We start from the raw sequence: 16,552 nt of genomic DNA on the forward strand, positions 1-16,552 counted from the left end.
TCTCTTTTTTTTTCTCTCTCTCATCACAACATGCTTAACAAAAAAAGAATACACAACAAAGGTAGTATATGAAGTTTTATGTATTGTCACCAGGTTTAGAATTTTTAGAAAACCTGGTATTTACTGTAGGAAAGCAACATTTATGATTATTAACTATATTAATATACAGTGAATCCTACCATGTACCCCTTGCCTTGGTTTTGTTTTTCTGGCATGCCAGCACTCTGGCACCTTACAAGGGAGACATTGCAGATTTTTCAAAAACATTGCCTGCCCCTGGTCCAGCAGCACATCAGAACAGCACCTAAAGGAAGCCTCTGGATCCAATATCCTCCTTTTCCTGCACAGGCAAATCAGCCTCATTTTGCTAGAACATTATGACATGAGTGAGTCCCTATAGGGTCCTAGAGGGCCTATTCTATCCATTGCAGGAGTGCTAAAGCTTAGGTGTTAGGAACAGGGAGAGTGATGCTGAAAACTAGTATGTTTTCTTTTCTGCAGGAGCAAGTTGGCATGATAAAAGAGAAGTATGAACATAGAATGCTGCTAAAACACATGCCTTCTGAGTTTCACCTCTTTCTGGATCATATTGCAAGCCTAGACTACTTCACCAAACCAGATTATCAGGTAAGAGCCCATCCTTGTTTATGGTCTGCTGTGCCTGTTCCTTTTGGTATAGTGGGAGAAGGGGGAAAAAGCTGTACCTGCGATCAGTATCATTGATGCAAAAGTCTAGTCTGAAGCTTGACAGCAGGACCTTCATATCATAGATAGAGAGAATATAGACATGAACAAATTGTGGAGAGTTTAAAAAGGAATAGAGATTTATTGCAAGTCATTTGCACTTCAGTAACTACCCATGTGCTCACTCTTCCTCCTCTGCCCCCACAGTAAGTGGAAAATAACCTGTGGTAATATACCTATCAAAAGAACAGCACTAAGTTACAGTGGTTTCATTTCCACTTGACTTGAGGGAAGAGTGGATTTATGGCCTGTTCCCATGGTATAGTTGACATGGGCCAAGTTCCCAAATGTTTTGAACATGATGTATTTTGTTTCTTTGTCCAGACCCTTCTACATTATTTTTTAGCCACTGTAAAGTTAGTTGTAGACTTTATAGTTATCTTGGAAAGTATTGTTCTAGGTCAGTATTAAATAATTATATTCAAGCTGATATATATGATTAGCTGTCCTTCCCAGGACAGGACATGAAAGGAGAGGCTTCCAAGTGTAATTTAATTAAAACTCAAGGGGATAAGTCAATCTTTTTCATGTAATGGGGCTGTACAAGGGGGGAAAATATCCTCATTTAAGGGGGCTCAGATTTCCAAAGCATGGGAAACACTGCCTAAAAGGGGAAAAAAAGGAGGGGCTCTTTCTGTGTTCTCTTCCTTGTCTGCCAAGACCCAGGACATCAACTTCCACAACAATGTCTAGGTGTGCAAAGGTGCCCCAAAAATGTAGCTTTTGGCACTGGAAAATAGGGAAGAATGTGTGACAAATTAAAAGAGATTACCCTTTGAAGTGCCAACCTCCAGTTGTATACTATCTCAGCAAAACAGCAGTATGCTATCAAGCAGCCCTTCAGTGATCTAGGCCAGAGGTGCCACAGATATGCCCCACGGGCCAGATGTGTTCTGTGGACCTCTGTTAGCCAGTCTGCAATGAAGTGGCCTCTTATGCTGCATGTGTTGCATGCTGGATTGGCCCTGTGCTTTCCACGTCACATACAGGACTGGACTGGGACATGTGCTATATGTGGCACATATGGCAGGCCAGCCGTGCATGCTTGATCTGGACTAGTGTCCCAGATTTGAAAATTGAAAATTTTTAAATTTGAAACCAGGCAATTCTGTATTCAAGTAACATTGCCTACTCTATCAGTGAACTGCTGATCCCTGCCCTGTGGTGCTCTCTGGGCTTTCCTGGTTGCTGAATGATACCAGGGAGAATTTTTTTCTGCTCCTGTTAATACTCATGTCTATTAGCTTGTGGCAGGGCACTGTTGGTACCTGCAACTTTAAGAACTGAGCCAAGCAGCCAGCAGGTGCTTCATTGTGACAGCCATTTTAGATCTTTGCCTGCCTATATAAACAGAGCAGTTCACTTCTGGCAGGCCAGGCAGTTAAATCACCTGGCTTCATGTAAGGTCCTGGAGGTAAGGGCTGGAGCTGTAGGGGATGGTTTGGAGGCTCCTGGTCCTGGGCATGACCTAAAATTGCACCGTGCTGGGAGTGGGTGGCCTGGTGGGGCTCCCAGTGGCATGGGAGCCTCCAAGAAATGCCAGGCCAGTTACAACCCTGGTGAAAGGCAGGTTGGGGTGCCTTAATAACCCTAGCTCCAACCCCATAGTAGGGTCCAGAAAGCAGACCCAGGAAGAGAGTGGGGCTATAGACTCGGAAACATGACTTGAAATCCCTCGACTGGTCAGTTCTGGGACCAGGACCTGCAGGATCAAAGGGCCAGGGGCCCACTGTGAGGGACACCCAGAGCTGAGGGTCTGGGGTTCTGACTGGCCTGGAGGTAAGGCCAGGGCCTGTGTGGCCAAATGTTCTGTGGGGGACAACACCTATAAGGGGGAACAGCTCAGGGAGCTAGGTACCCCAGAATGAAAGCGGAGTAGGTCACCTTAGTGGAGGGATCTTGTAGGAGTCTGGACTGGAGGATTCTCAGGCCCAGTGTGGGGCTGATGAGGTTAACAACTCTGGATGCCATCTGCAAGGCTTGGTCTGCAGTGTAGGGGAAGAACAGAGCCACAGATAGTGTCCCTTGGGGAACGGAGCTGCAGATAGCGCCCCCTGGCATCGGGGCAAGAAATGGGTAGCCTCCCACCTAATTAACAACTTACTTAAATATCAAGGCATGGCAGGAAAGAAGGTGGGTGGTTGGTCGAGAACAGGTGGGCAGGGCATTGGTAGATTGGCCCCAAGAAGGCCCCTGTTACATCGCCCTAGTCAAAGCTAGGGATTTGGACTAGGATTATCCAGTGGTCCTGCTGGGACTTAAAAAAACCCAGAGTTTCCTGTCTAGAGGGTCTTGTTCCTTCATTCAGGGTCAGAGTGACTGCCCATGGTCGGAGTGGAGTGGACCGTGGGGTTTGTTATGTTCTTTTGTAGCAGGGGTGTGGTTCTCTTGGTTGGATGTCTTGAGCTTGTTTAACACCTGCTTGCTGTCCTTGTAGTGGCAGCACACTTACAGCACACTTTCCGTCCTGCTTTATCTGTGGCAAGTTAAAAAGTATTTTTGGTGTTTCAAGCTTTATGCCTGGTATTTGGGTGAGAGGGTTATCCACCAAGTTTTTAAGAACAATAACAGACAGACACATGTCTAAGATGGTTTAGAAAGGGCTGATCCTATCATGAGCAGGTTGGACTAGATGACTTCCCAACATCTCTTCCAGCTCCGCCTTTCTATGATTCTATAATAGCTACCACAAAAGGAAGTCCTGTTCAGAGCACTGCGAGTATCTGTGGAGTTGTATGAGGAGGACTGTTGAACTGCCCACACTAAAGAACTAGAGAATCTGATAGCTTTTGAATGATCAAGTTTTGGAGTCTTCAGTGCTGGATGACAGATCTCAGAAGGGGCATGCCAGGGCTTTATGTGAATCTTGTCCATTACAACATCCCAGTTCCTCTGCTCAAATCTGTAGCATAAAAAATTAAAATTTGTGAAGGAAGTCACTTATTGCAGTGAAGTCCCTTTAGAAACATTCAATTAAATGATCCCAAGTATGTTTATCAAACTTCACCATGGCCTAAATGGACATCCCAATGCCAAGTTGATCTGTATGTGTGTGTGTATGTGGATTTTAGAGCAAATTCAAAGTTTAGCTTAAATGTCACCAGGTACACTGGTGAAATTGTAACTACAGGGGTTCTCTGTAAAGCCCTATGATATATTATAATATCCTGATGTGACAGAAGAATGGAAAGTACAACAGGAGACCAGCCTGGCTAGACAGAAATCTCTTCACTGGGTTGAAACTCAAAAAGGAATCCTTCAAAAGATTGGTCATATTACTTGGTCATACCACTTGGAAATTAGATCATATTACTAGGAAAGAGTATTAGAGTCACATGGGCATTCAGGGAGAAAATTAGGAAGGCCAAGGTATGATTTGAGATGCAACTGGTAAGAGACATAGAAAGCAATAAAGTAGGATTCTAAAAAGTTTGTCAGGAGCAAGAGGAAGACCAGAGAAACCATAGATCCCTTACGGAACACAGAAAGCAATCTAGTCGTGGTTGATGCAGAGAAGGTTGAAGTATTTAATGCCTTTTTTACTCCAGTCTTCACAAATCGGGGCAGCTACCTAATAGCAAGTGCAGTTTGCAGCAAAGTCAAAAATAGAGTCAAACAGCCTAGAATAATGGCAGAATAGGTTGGTTATACTTAGAGAAGATAGATGCTTCCAAGTTGGCAGTGTCAGATAGGATACACCATCAAGTACTGAAGGAATTGACTGAGGTAATTTCAGAGCCATTAGCTATCTGTTTTGAGAACTTATGGAAGTTGGGTGAGGTCCCAGGTATTGGAAAAGGGCAATATAGTGCCCATCTTTAAAAAAGGGAAGAAGGAGGATCTGAGGAATTATAGATAAGTCTGACCTTGATATCTCACAGATTCACAGAAGTTTAGGGCTGGAAGGGACCTTGTGATATCATTGGATCTGGCCCCCCTGCTCTGGGCAGAAAAGACTGCTGAGGTCCAATAACCCCAGCAAGATGTGCATCCAGTCTCCTTTTGAAGATCTCCAGGATAGGTGCCTGCACCACCCCCTCTGGGAGTCTATTCCAGAATCTGGTCACATGCATCGTGAAGAAATTTTTCCTCATAGCCAGTCTGCAACCTTCTTCTAGAAGTTGATGACCATGGCTCCTGGTTTTCCCCTGGGGTGCTTTGGTGAATAGTTGTTTGCTTAGCCCGCAAGGCTCACCCCTGATATATTTGCAAGCTGCCACCAATTCCCTGTGAAGTCTTCTCTTTTCTAGGCTGCCCAATTCTATATCTGTCAGTCTTTCCTTGTATGGCTTGCTCTTCAGGCCACTAATCATATGAGCGGCTCTTCTTTGGACTCTCTCAAGCTTCTCCACATCTTTCTTGAAATGTGGCACCCATAACTGGATGCAGTACTCCAGCTGCGGCCTCACCAATGCCAAGCAGAGTGGGAGAATAACTTCCTTAGTTTTGCTTGAGATGCATTGGTTGATGCATGCCAGCGTATAGTTTGCTCTGCTAACGGTAGCATCACACTGGTGGCTCATATTCATTTTATGGTCAGTTACGACCCTCGGGTCCCTTTCGGACATGGTGCTAGCTAGCATAGCACCACTGAGCCTGTAAGTTTGTTGCAGATTTTAGCACTTTACAATTCTCAATGTTGAACAGCATCTGGTTCTGGTCCACCCATCTAACTAATCTGTCTATGTCCGCCTGGATCATCAGCCTACCCTGATGCATGGCCACACTTCCCCACAGCATAGTGTCATTGGTGAACTTTGCCAGTGTGCTTTTCACCCCCACATCCAGATCATTGATGAAGATGTTGAAAAGCACTAGTCCAAGTACCGAACCCTGGGGGACCCCACTAGCTACCTTCCTCCAGGTTGACGCAGATCTGTCTATTAGTAGCCTCTGGGTCCGACCCTCCAGCCAGTTTCCCATCCATCTGACCATTGAATTGTTGAGCCCATGGAACCCCATTTTTTTCCTTGAGAGCCTTGTGGGACACTAAGTCCAAGGTCTTCCTAAAGTCCGAGTAAATTATGTTGACCTCATCTCCCTTATCCAGGTGGTGAGTAGCTTGGTTGTAGAAGGAGATGAGGTTAGTTACATGACCTACTGTGGCAGCGAGATGCCCCCACAGGCTCCTGAAGGGGAGAGGGTAGTCCCTGTGGGCCCCAAACCCCACAAACAGCCCCCCCACAGGGGGAACTTACCTCTCAGAGCGCAGCCAGAACCAGAGCATGAACCGCGGCCACGGCCACATGAGCTGGTGTTATGCCGGCTGTTTAATCAGCTGTTCCCTGGGCGGGGAACAGCTGAGCCAATTGCAGTGGCCAGAACAGCCGCCATGGGAAGATTTAAAAGCCCCACCAGGACCCAGGGGGCAGAGGAAGTGAGGGATCATGTGGGCATGGAGCACACCAGACGTGCTGAGGCTCCTGCAGCAGGGAGGAGCAGCGCAGCCAGTTTAATGCCAGCAGGAAGAGCAGGGGAGGCGTTTGAGCCCCCTGTAGGAGACTGGGGGAAAGTAGGCAATTCCACACCCCGCTCCTCCCCAGGAGTCTATTTCTTTTGAGAGAAAATAAAAAGAGAGAAGAGGCACAAGACCAGAAGCGCCCTACTCAGAGGCACTGAAGTAGGTGCCAGCAGACGCACATACAGCTTGCCTGTCTCCAGGACAGGAAGGCTACTCGTTGGGGGGGGCAGCCTGGCAAGCGCCAACAGAACCCACTGAGATGTGGGGTCCTCCTCATGGCAAGCTGAGGTCAATCAAGCATGACCGAACCACCATTGCTGGCACCCATCCGGTTGGCGAGTGGATGGGGTGTAGAGGAGGTGGAGCCCCGTGGAACATCGCACCCAAACCGTGAGTACTGCCATCCCCGGGGCCCGCCCCCCAGGAAGAAGATCTCCACTGAACCCTTCCTTTATATAATAACACCAAGTCTTGGCAGGCGAGTTGAGGGGAGGGGCCCTACGCCGGACGGATAGTGCATCACCCAGTGATCCCCACTTAAGGCACCTTCCATCAAAGTGGTGCATTGGCTGGGGAAGTTTTCAGCGTTAGTGGGACAGAGATCCCAACCCAGGGGCAAGCAGAGATGGGACTGCCAGTGATAGCTCATGCGGAGCTACTAACACAGGCTGTTCAGGCTATAGGGCAAATGCTGGAGGTGCAACAGTTACAAGGGGCACACCAGCAAGAATGGATGCAGTGTAATGCCGCCGTATTCAAAATGCCATGTATGACATGGGAAGATGATCCCGAGGTGTATATAGAAGCATTTGAGAGGGCCGCTATCCAGACAGGGTTGGATCGCAGTCTGTGGGGCCACCAGCTAGGCACCTTAGTGATAGATCAGGCCCAAGCTGCCTACCCAGGCCCTGTCGAGGGAGGACACCCAATATTATGATGCTGTCAAGGCGGCAGTCCTTTATAGGCTAGAGATTTCCCCAGAAACTTACAGACAGGCATTTCAAGCACGGAAGCCAAAAGAAGCTAAGTGGCCCCGTGGCTTGTTGCAGTCTCTTCGGGATTCGCTTAATAAATGGCTGCCGGCTGGCCAGTTTGACCAGGAGGGGGTGATGGACCAGGTCGTATTAGAACAGTTTCTCTCGGACCTGGAAGAAGACACCCAGAGGTGGGTACGGAGACACCAACCTCGGACCAGTGAGGAGGCCCTCCACCTGGCTGAGGCCTTTGCAAACTCAGAAAATGAGAGAGGGTATGGGTGAGGCCCCTGGGCCCCAAATGAGAGCCCAGCTAGTGGAGGGGAAAGGTGGACCGGTCCACGAAAAGAGGCATCAAGAAGTCTTATGTGCTATCAGTGTGGAAGAACTGGGCACATCTCCCGGGAATGCGGTCTGGGCCTGAGCGAGCTGGGCCATGGGCCAGCTGTATACACTCCGCCCCATGAGAGGGGAGAGCCCATGGACTGTAGTTTTGGGCTTGTCTCACAGGAGGGAGGATGGAACCGCCCCATGGTGACCGTCTGAATCGGGGGCAAGGCAGTCAGAGCAACCCTGGATACGGGATGTTCTGAGTCCCTACTCTGAGTGGATCTCGCCCTGTGGACAGGGGTGAAAGAGGCTGGACCCTTAACGATAACGTGTATACTGGGCGGTGAGATGCATTTCCAGAGTTGTTATCTGCCTTTGAGGGTGATGGAGCTCTGTGGCGAACTGTGGGTTGGATTGGCACCTGTCTTAGCTTGCAAAATGATCCTCAGAAGAGAATGGGAACCGTTCTACATGGTGCTCGAACGGGTAAGAGCTACAGAGGAAGAAAGAAGTGGCTCTGAAGGGGAGAAGGCTGGGGTGGCGAGAGCCCACCTCACCAGAGGGAAGCAGCATCGGGCAGTATCAGCCTGGAGCAGGTCATTAGTGCAGCACAGTTCTGTCAGGCCCAACAAGAAGACCCGGAACTCTAGTGGCTATGGACTGAAGGCCCCAGGGAAGGAACATAGCAAAGTCATTCTGACTTTGAGGTAATCGGGGGGTTATTATTATTGGGTCCAACGGGACGAGGAGGGCACATCGAAAGGGAGACAGTTAGTGGTCCCGTCCTCACTCCGCTACTCCATTTGGAGATTGGCTCATGGCTCCCCAGTGGGAGGCCATTACGGACGCACCAAGACCCAGGCGAGGCTGGTCCAAGAATTCTTTTGGCCACGTCTACAAGAGGATGTGGAAAGATGGGGGGCCGCTTGCCCAGAGTGCCAAAGGTCCCAGGAGTGGAGGCCACAGAGGGCACCGTTGCGCCCCATGCCGATAATAGAGACGCTGATCTCCAGAGTTGCACTGGACATCGTGGGTCCCCTCCCAAAGTCACACAATGGTTATCAGTATATATTGGTTTTAGTGGATTACACCACCCGGTTCCCGGAGGCAGTCCCACGCAGGTCCATTACAGCAACATGGGTAGTGGAAGAATTATTTAAATGGATAGTACAGGTCGGCATACCGCGTGAAATGGTCACTGACCAGGGGACGAATTTCATGTCCGGCATGATGAAAGCTCTGTGTAAAACCCTCAGCATCACCCAGTTGAAGACATTGGTTTACCATCCCCAGACGAATGGTCTAGTGGAAAGGTTAAATGGGATGATCAAGCGGTTGCTCAGGCGGTGCTCGCAGGAAGACCCCCGGATGTGGGATACCATCTTAACGCCATTGTAGTTTGCCTTGAGGGATGCTCCCCAAGAGTCGACGCAGTATTCCTCATTCCAGCTAGTATATGGCCACAACTGTAGGGGGCTGTCACAGGTCATCAGGAAAAAATGGGAACGACTGGTAGGGTTAGGAACATGAGCAGAAAGATACCGCCAAGAATTGTAGGACCGAATCAACAAGGCCCAGCGGATCGCTGGCCAAAATTTGAGGGCCACCCGAGAGCAACAAGAGGCCCAATATAATAAGAAGGCAAGAACCTGGACCTTCCAGCCAGGAGATATGGATTTGGTTTCACTTCCGGTGTCCTCGAGCAAGCATCTCGCAATGTGACAAGACACGTTTAGAGTATTTCGTCAAGTGGGGACGGTGGATTATGAATTGCTCAAGCTGGGCCACCACCGGGAATGCCAAATTCATCATGTGAACCTTCTTAAGGAGTGGAAGACCCCACAGAGCTGGCTGGCGCAAGAGGAGGAGGTGGAGGAAGAACCGGGACTACCCTGTCCTGCGTTAAGTGAATCCACAGGGAAGGAGTCAGTGCAAATGGGAGAAAAGCTGGATAGCCAGTGACAACAGGAGCTGTTGGACTTAATAGAGGCCTTCCGGGCAATATTCCAAGAAGCCCCGGGACAAGTGAGGGGAATTGAACATGAGATTAGAACTCCTCCTGGTGCGCTGGTTAGGGAAAGGTGGAGGCCAATACCCCAGCGTTGGCAGCAGGAAATACAATGGGAAATAGAAAAAATGCAAAGACAGGGAATTATGCGACCATCCCGGAGCCCTTGGTGTAGCCTCATTGTGCCGGTGGCCAAACCCGATGGGTCACTACACCTGTGTATAGACTTCATTAAGCTAAATGCTTTGACGACCTTTGACGCCTTCCCCATGCCGCACATTACCCACCTCATTGAGAGGATTGGTGAAGCCAGGTACATGTCTACCCTCGACCTTGCCAAAGGGTATTGGCAAATCCTGATGCACCCTGTGGATAGCGCCAAGACTGCTTTTGGGACCCCTTGGAGTTTATTCAAGTTAATATGGAAGTGCTTTGGACTGAACAGCGCGGCGGCCACCTTCCAGAGGCTGATGAACACCCTGCTTGCGCTGCACGTGTTGTATACTGCAGCATATATAGATGACATCATTATCTTCACTCTCAGTTGGCACCAGCACCTTAAAGCTCTGATGGCAGTCCTGAGAGAACTCCAAGTAGTGGGTTTGACCGCCAATCCCAAGAAAAACAAGTTAGCAGGATGAGAAATGGCATACCTAGGGTTTCGAGTAGGCAAGGAAACAATACGCCCCCTGACAGACAAGATCAAGGCCATACAATGATTCCAGGAACCATGTACCCGTAAACAGCTACACTCCTTCTTGGGACTCATTAATTATTACTGATGGTTCACACCACATTTTGCAAGCCTCTCTGCACCCTTCATGGATGAACGCTAGAAATGAGAAAGAGCTTCAAGGAACTAAAGGAGGTGATACATCGCGATGTCATAGTGCACACCACTGATTTTGATGCCACTTTTATATTGCAGATGGGTGCATCAGGCAGCACTCTAGGGGTGGTATTACTTCAAAGATGTGGGGGAAAGGAGCGCCCGATTGCCTTCCCCAGTCATAAGCTCAGCCGCACCGAGATCAGGTATGCCACGGTCAAGAGGGAGTGCCTGGCAATATGCTGGGCAATATAGTATTTTAAGTATTACCTGATGGGACGAGAATTCATGGTGGTGACAGATCACACCCCACTGCAATGGCTAACCCAGAAACAAAGCGTAAATGCCTGGATTACTTGCTGGGCCTTGGTGTTTCAGCCCTTTAAGTTTACGATTGTGCACCACCCCAGCAAAGATAATTTTGTAGCTGATTTTCTCTCCAGATGGGGTAGCCCAGACAAGTCGGCGGAGGGAGCATGCCATACTCATGAAGAGGAACATCAGGCTCTGTGAGAAGCTGCATGAGGAGTCTAGATGCCACAAAGCAACTTAAGGGGGGAGGTCTGTGGCGGTGAGATGCCCCCACAGGCTCCCAAAGGGGAGAGGGTAGACCCATGGGCCCCAAACCCCACAAACAGCCCCCCCACGGGGGGAACTTACCTCCCAGAGTGCAGCCAGAGCTGGAGCAGGAACTGCAGCCGTGGCCGTGCAAGCCGGCATTACGCGGTGGCCAGAAAGGCCGCCACAGGAAGGTTTAAAAGCCCCACCAGAACCCGGGGGGCAGAGAAAGTGAGGGAGCATGCTGGCGTGGAGCACACCAGACGCGCTGAGGCTCCTGCAGCAGGGAGGAGCAGTGTAGCCAGTTCAATGCTGGCAGGCAGAGCAGGGGAGGTGTTTGAGTCCCCTGTAGGAGGCTGGGGGAAAGGAGGCAACTCTACACCCCTCTCCTCCCCAAGGGTCTATTTCTTTTGAGGGGAAAAAAAACACAAGAGAGAAGAGGTGCAAAACCAGAAGCGCCCTACTCAGAGGCGCTGAAGTTGGCGCCAGCCGACACACAGCTTGCCAGTCTCCAAGATGGGAAGGCTACTCATCGGGGGTGGGGGGCAGCCTGAAAAATGCCACCAGAACCCACCCGGACATGGGGTCCCCCTCAAGGCAAGCCGAGGTCAATCATGCACAATTGAACCACCATTGCTGGCGCCCATCTGGTTGGCGAGTGGACGGGGTATAGGGGAGGCGGAGCTCCGTTGAACATCGCACCTGAACCGTGAGTACTGCCGTCCCCAGGGGGCCCCCCAGGAAGAAGATCTCCACTGAACCCTTCCTTTATATAACTCCAAGTCTTGGCAGACAAATTGAGGAGTGTGGCCCCATGCCAGATGGATAGTGCATCACTCAGGAAACCCCACTTAAGGCAGCTTCAGTCACACCTACCCATGACAAAACTGTGCTGGCTGTCATTCAGAATTTTGCCTTCTACTAGCTTATCGCATATGGACTCCTTGAGAAATTTTTTGAGGATTTTTTCTGGGACTGAGGTCAGACTGACTGGCCTATAGTTCCCTGGGTCCTCTTTCCTCCCCTTCTTGGAGATGGGCACAACATTGGTCCTTTTCCAGTCTTCTGGGACCTCTCCTAAGTGCTATGAATCATTGATGAAGATGTTTAAACACACTGGTCCAAGTACCAAACCCTCAGCCCCCTCCCACCTCTACCCAGCAGAGGTTTCTGGCCTGAGACCATGTGGTTGTTCCTGCCTCCTTCTACCCACGGCCTCCCAAAAACCTGTACCACCCTCCCATATACAAGAGTAAGATTTCATTTTAAGCTATTGTGCAATCACTTCTGTGTACACTAAACAAACATGTAAATCAGGACAAAAATATTGTTTGAAATTAAATTAATGAATGTTGTAGATGTTCTCTTTTAGAATATAATTTGGTATTTTTCTGGTTCCGAGATTTCATAGATAGATTTAATAGATTTCTTGGGTCAAAAGGGACCTATTAGATTATCGAGTCCGACCCCCTGCTCTGGGCAGGAAAGAACGCTGTGGTCAAGTGACCTGTCAGGTGCTTGTCTAATCTCTTCTTGAATATCTCCAAGACGCCACCTCCCTTGGAAGTCCACTCAATATTTTTGGCAACCCTCACCATAAAGAATTTCTTCCTGATCTCCAATCTAAATCTACTCTCCTTCAGTTTATGGCCATTGTTTTTAGTAACCCCAAGGGGCGCCCTGGTAAACATAGTATCACCTATTCCCTGCTGACCTCCCGATGAGCTTGTAGACAGTCACAAGGTAGATCACCTTTCAGCCTTCTCATATGGAGGCAGAAGAGATTCAGGTCCCTCAGTCTGTCTTCAGAGGATCTTACCTGTAGGCCGTCACCCATATGAGTAGCCCTCTTCTGAAGCCTTTCCAGGTTATCCACATCATTCTTGAAGTGTGGCACCCAAAACTGGACACAGTACTCCAGTTGTGGCCTCACCAATGCCACACAGAGGGGAAGAATCACCTTCCTAGACCTGCTCGTGATGTACCTACTAATGCAAGACAGAACGCGGGTAGCCTTTCATATTACCATGGCACATTGTAAATCAAAAGAAGTGATTCTTTTGCTTTGCCCAGCACTGGAGGCATCACCTGGAGTATTGAGTCCAGAGTTGGACACCACACTTCAAGAAGGATGTGGATAGAGTCCAACAGAGAGCAGTAAAAATTATTAGAGGCTTGGGAAGCATGATTTATGAGAAAAGACTGAAAGAGCAAAGGTTATTTAGTTTGGAGAAGAGAAAGATGAAGGGGCATTTGATAGAAGACTTCAAATACCTGAATGGTAATTAGAGATGGAATGGAAATGAGCATTTCTCTGCAGCTGTAGGGGACATGGCTAGAAGCAAGCAGGTGAAATTTAGGCTGGAGATTATGAGGAACTTTCTGACAATGAGACTGGTCAGGCATTAGAACAGGATACCTAGAGAATCATCATCCTTGGAAATTTTCAAGAGCAGGTTGAACAGATACTTGGCTGGGATGGTTTAGTTAGGGATGCTCCTGTCTTGAGTGGTGGGGGTGGAGGTGGCTAAACTAGATGACCTTGTTGAGGTCCCTTCTTGTCCTACTTTCCTATGAGGAGAAGGAGTTGCTGATTTAAGTTGGTTGGTGAATTTTCATAGATTTCATAGGCATTAGGGCTGGAAGGGATCATCAAGTCCAGCCCTCTGCCCAAAGGCAGGAAGTCAGCTGGGGTCATAGGACCCCAGCAAGATAAGCATCCAATTTTTTCTTGAAGGTGTTCAGTGTAGGTGCTTGAACCACCTCCAGTGGCAGGCTATTCCAGACCTTGGGGGCTTGGACAGTAAAGAAATTCTTCCTTATGTCCAGCCTGAAACAGCCTTGCAGTAGCTTATAACTGTTCGACCTCGTCATCCCTTGGGGCGCTCTGGTGAACAAACGTTCCCCCAGATTCTGGTGGTCACCCCTGATAAACTTTTAGGTGGCCATCAGATCACCCCTGAGCCTGCGCTTTTCCAGGCTAAAGAGCCCCATGGCTCTTAGCCTGTCATTGTAAGGTCTGTTTTCCTGACCTCTGATCATGCACGTGGCTCTTCTCTGGACTCTCTCAAGCTTCTCCACATCCTTTTTGAATTGTGGGGCCCAAAACTGGCTGCAGTACTCCAGCTGCGGCCTCACCAAGGCCGAATACAAGAAGAGAATGACATTCTGGGATTGTTGTTGAAAGATTTGATGAACCTGGGATGTCCTGAGGGAGAAAAAAAATTAAAAGAAAAAATTATTTCTAAAAGTTTGTTGAGTAAATATTTTGCAATGTCTTTCCAAAACAAAATTTCATTTCAAATTTTACTTTTAATTTTTGTATTATTTTACAATATTTTATTTAACTTGAAATATTTCATTTTTATAATCAGGTGCACCTATAACTAGTACCGATTGGAATTCATTTCCTGGATCAAAAACATTTCCTTTTGTATTGTAATGGGGAAGCTTGATGCTTTGATAAAGAGAAACAGGCAAACACTCAGCATATTAATAAGAGGAGTAGCTGTTTTCCATAATCTACAAAAATATTTCAAGCTACCACAAGGTTATTGAAAAACAGATGTTTTAGGTTGGAATGATGTTTTAGGTTGGAATGAAAACAAATTTAAAGTCAACATTAAAAAAAAAAGAAATTCTTTGTTTTGATCAACACTAGCATCAATGTTAAAGGTTTTCTTTCAGATCACACACAGTTATTATGATGAAGGTAATGTAACTCCTTTTTGTTTTAACATATACTTCTCTAGCTGATCATGTCTGTATTTGAGAACAGCATGAAGGAAAGAGGCATCACTGAGAATGAAGCCTTTGACTGGGAGAAAGCTGGTACGGACATTTTATTGTCAACAAGCACCTCTACTCCACCACAGCAGAACACCAGGCAGACAGCAGCCATGTTTGGGTAAGTGTTACCTTCACACACTGTATGCTCTCTATAGGCTTTTATCTTTCAGTGACAGCAGTGTTTGAAAGACAGAAGCCACGACTACTCTGAAAACCAGCAGCTGCAGCAGAAGCTTCCATTTTGTGTGGCTATAAAAGTAATGTGTATATCAATAGAGTGTTGGTAGCCATGTTGGTCTAAGGATGTAGGCAGGCAAGGTTCTTTGGTAGATGTGATATCTTTTTATTAAATGAGCTAAATAGTTGGGAAAAATTTTTTTGCAAGCTTTTGGGCACAAACAACCTTAGTTGGGCGTAGGGAGACCCTGCTGGTGTTATGTGTTCTCCAAGGTAGAAAAGAAGCTAATTTACAATACACAGGTCTGTGAAATTAGCTTCTTCCTACTTTGGAGAACACACAACACCAGCAGTCTCCCTAAGCCTGACAAAGGGTGTTTATGCCTAAAAGCTTGCAAAGAACAATTTTTCACTCTTTCCACTTTTTTTTAGTTGTTTTAATAAAAGATATCACATCTACCCAAAGAATCTTGCCTGCCTATAATAGACTATGTCATAGCTACTGGAATGCAACTGCCTGAGTGATGCCCTTGTTGTCTTAAGCATAAATGTGTATATTAACGCATTTTCCTACTACATCAGGAACATTCTGAAACTCTTTGGTAGGGACTGGTGGAGCCATTGAGCATATTACACAGGGGGCATGTCTACACGTGCATTAATGCACTGTAATTATGGCGCATTAAGTTAGTACCTGTAATAAATAACAGGTAGCAATAGCATGTCTTTCAAGTGACGGTAATGTATAGTAGACTAATTCTACTGTGCATTAGCATGACTTTTGCTGTGATGCGCTAATGCACAGTAGAATTAGTCTACTGTGCTTTTAGCATTTCACATAGATGTGCCCAGGGAGTCAGATACTCTGTGACATTGTGGACGTGCTCATGCATGTTACTTGGTGCCAGGCAAACTCGGCAGAGGCTGATGTGCTGATGCAATTTTCAGAGTGCTTGGATAGTTGTGGTGGGTTTCAGGTACTTATTCATCCTGTGTGGTATCTGTTAATTTCTACTATAGACCCTAGTCATCTGTAGTGTCTTCTGCATGGTAGCAAGTTACATAGTGTTTGGCACTTGTAGCTGTGGTCTACTTGGTGCTGCATGTTACTGGGTGTGTCTGCACATGCAAATGATCTGGAAGCAGTTTATTTTCAAGTAAACTACTTGAGAGTAAATGCTCCCAGCCTTGTGTTTACACATGCAGGGAAGCAGAAGCAGGTTTTCTGTTCCTGGCAATAAACTGCTTCAGCTTCCTGTGGCCCTGTAATGGCCCCCTGCTGCCACCATGGGGAGGTGAAAGCTCAGGCTGCAGCTGCCTGCAGCTAGCAGCCATCTTTAAAAGGCATCCCCACTCCCTGCTCCCTGGCCAGCCGCTTTTCTGGGTAGGAGCAGCGTGCATAGAGCAGGGGCAGCATGCAGTGGCTCTCTTGCTGCAGCCTCTGCCTCTCCACGCCATGGCTGCTCCAGCCTCTGTCCCTGGCTTCAATGGCCAGTGCCCTGGGCTCCTGCTGGACATGATGTTGACCCTGCTGGTCTGCTGTGGTGACCTCCATCTGGCCCAAGGCAGTCTGGGCCCTGCCGGCTCCCCACACATGCAGTGACTGCCTAACTGGTCTCACCACACAATTGCAGGTCCCCTGCTGCCACGCAGCTGCTGCCTGGACCCTATCCTGCTGCCAG

General features: G+C 48.0%; 1 protein-coding gene across 1 annotated transcript in view; it reads left to right on the top strand.

The window, feature by feature from the left end:
• TTBK1 (tau tubulin kinase 1) overlaps positions 1 to 16,552 on the top strand; it is a 288,592-nt gene that overhangs the window by 190,081 nt on the left and 81,959 nt on the right. Inside the window, exons 9-10 of the mRNA XM_025193892.1 lie at positions 502 to 627; positions 14,657 to 14,811. Coding sequence (XP_025049677.1) covers positions 502 to 627; positions 14,657 to 14,811 — 281 coding nt within the window. The remainder of the gene's footprint in view (positions 1 to 501; positions 628 to 14,656; positions 14,812 to 16,552) is intronic.

This window comes from Alligator sinensis, unplaced genomic scaffold, assembly GCF_000455745.1.
Source record: "Alligator sinensis unplaced genomic scaffold, ASM45574v1 scaffold629_1, whole genome shotgun sequence".
Lineage (NCBI taxonomy): Eukaryota > Metazoa > Chordata > Crocodylia > Alligatoridae > Alligator > Alligator sinensis.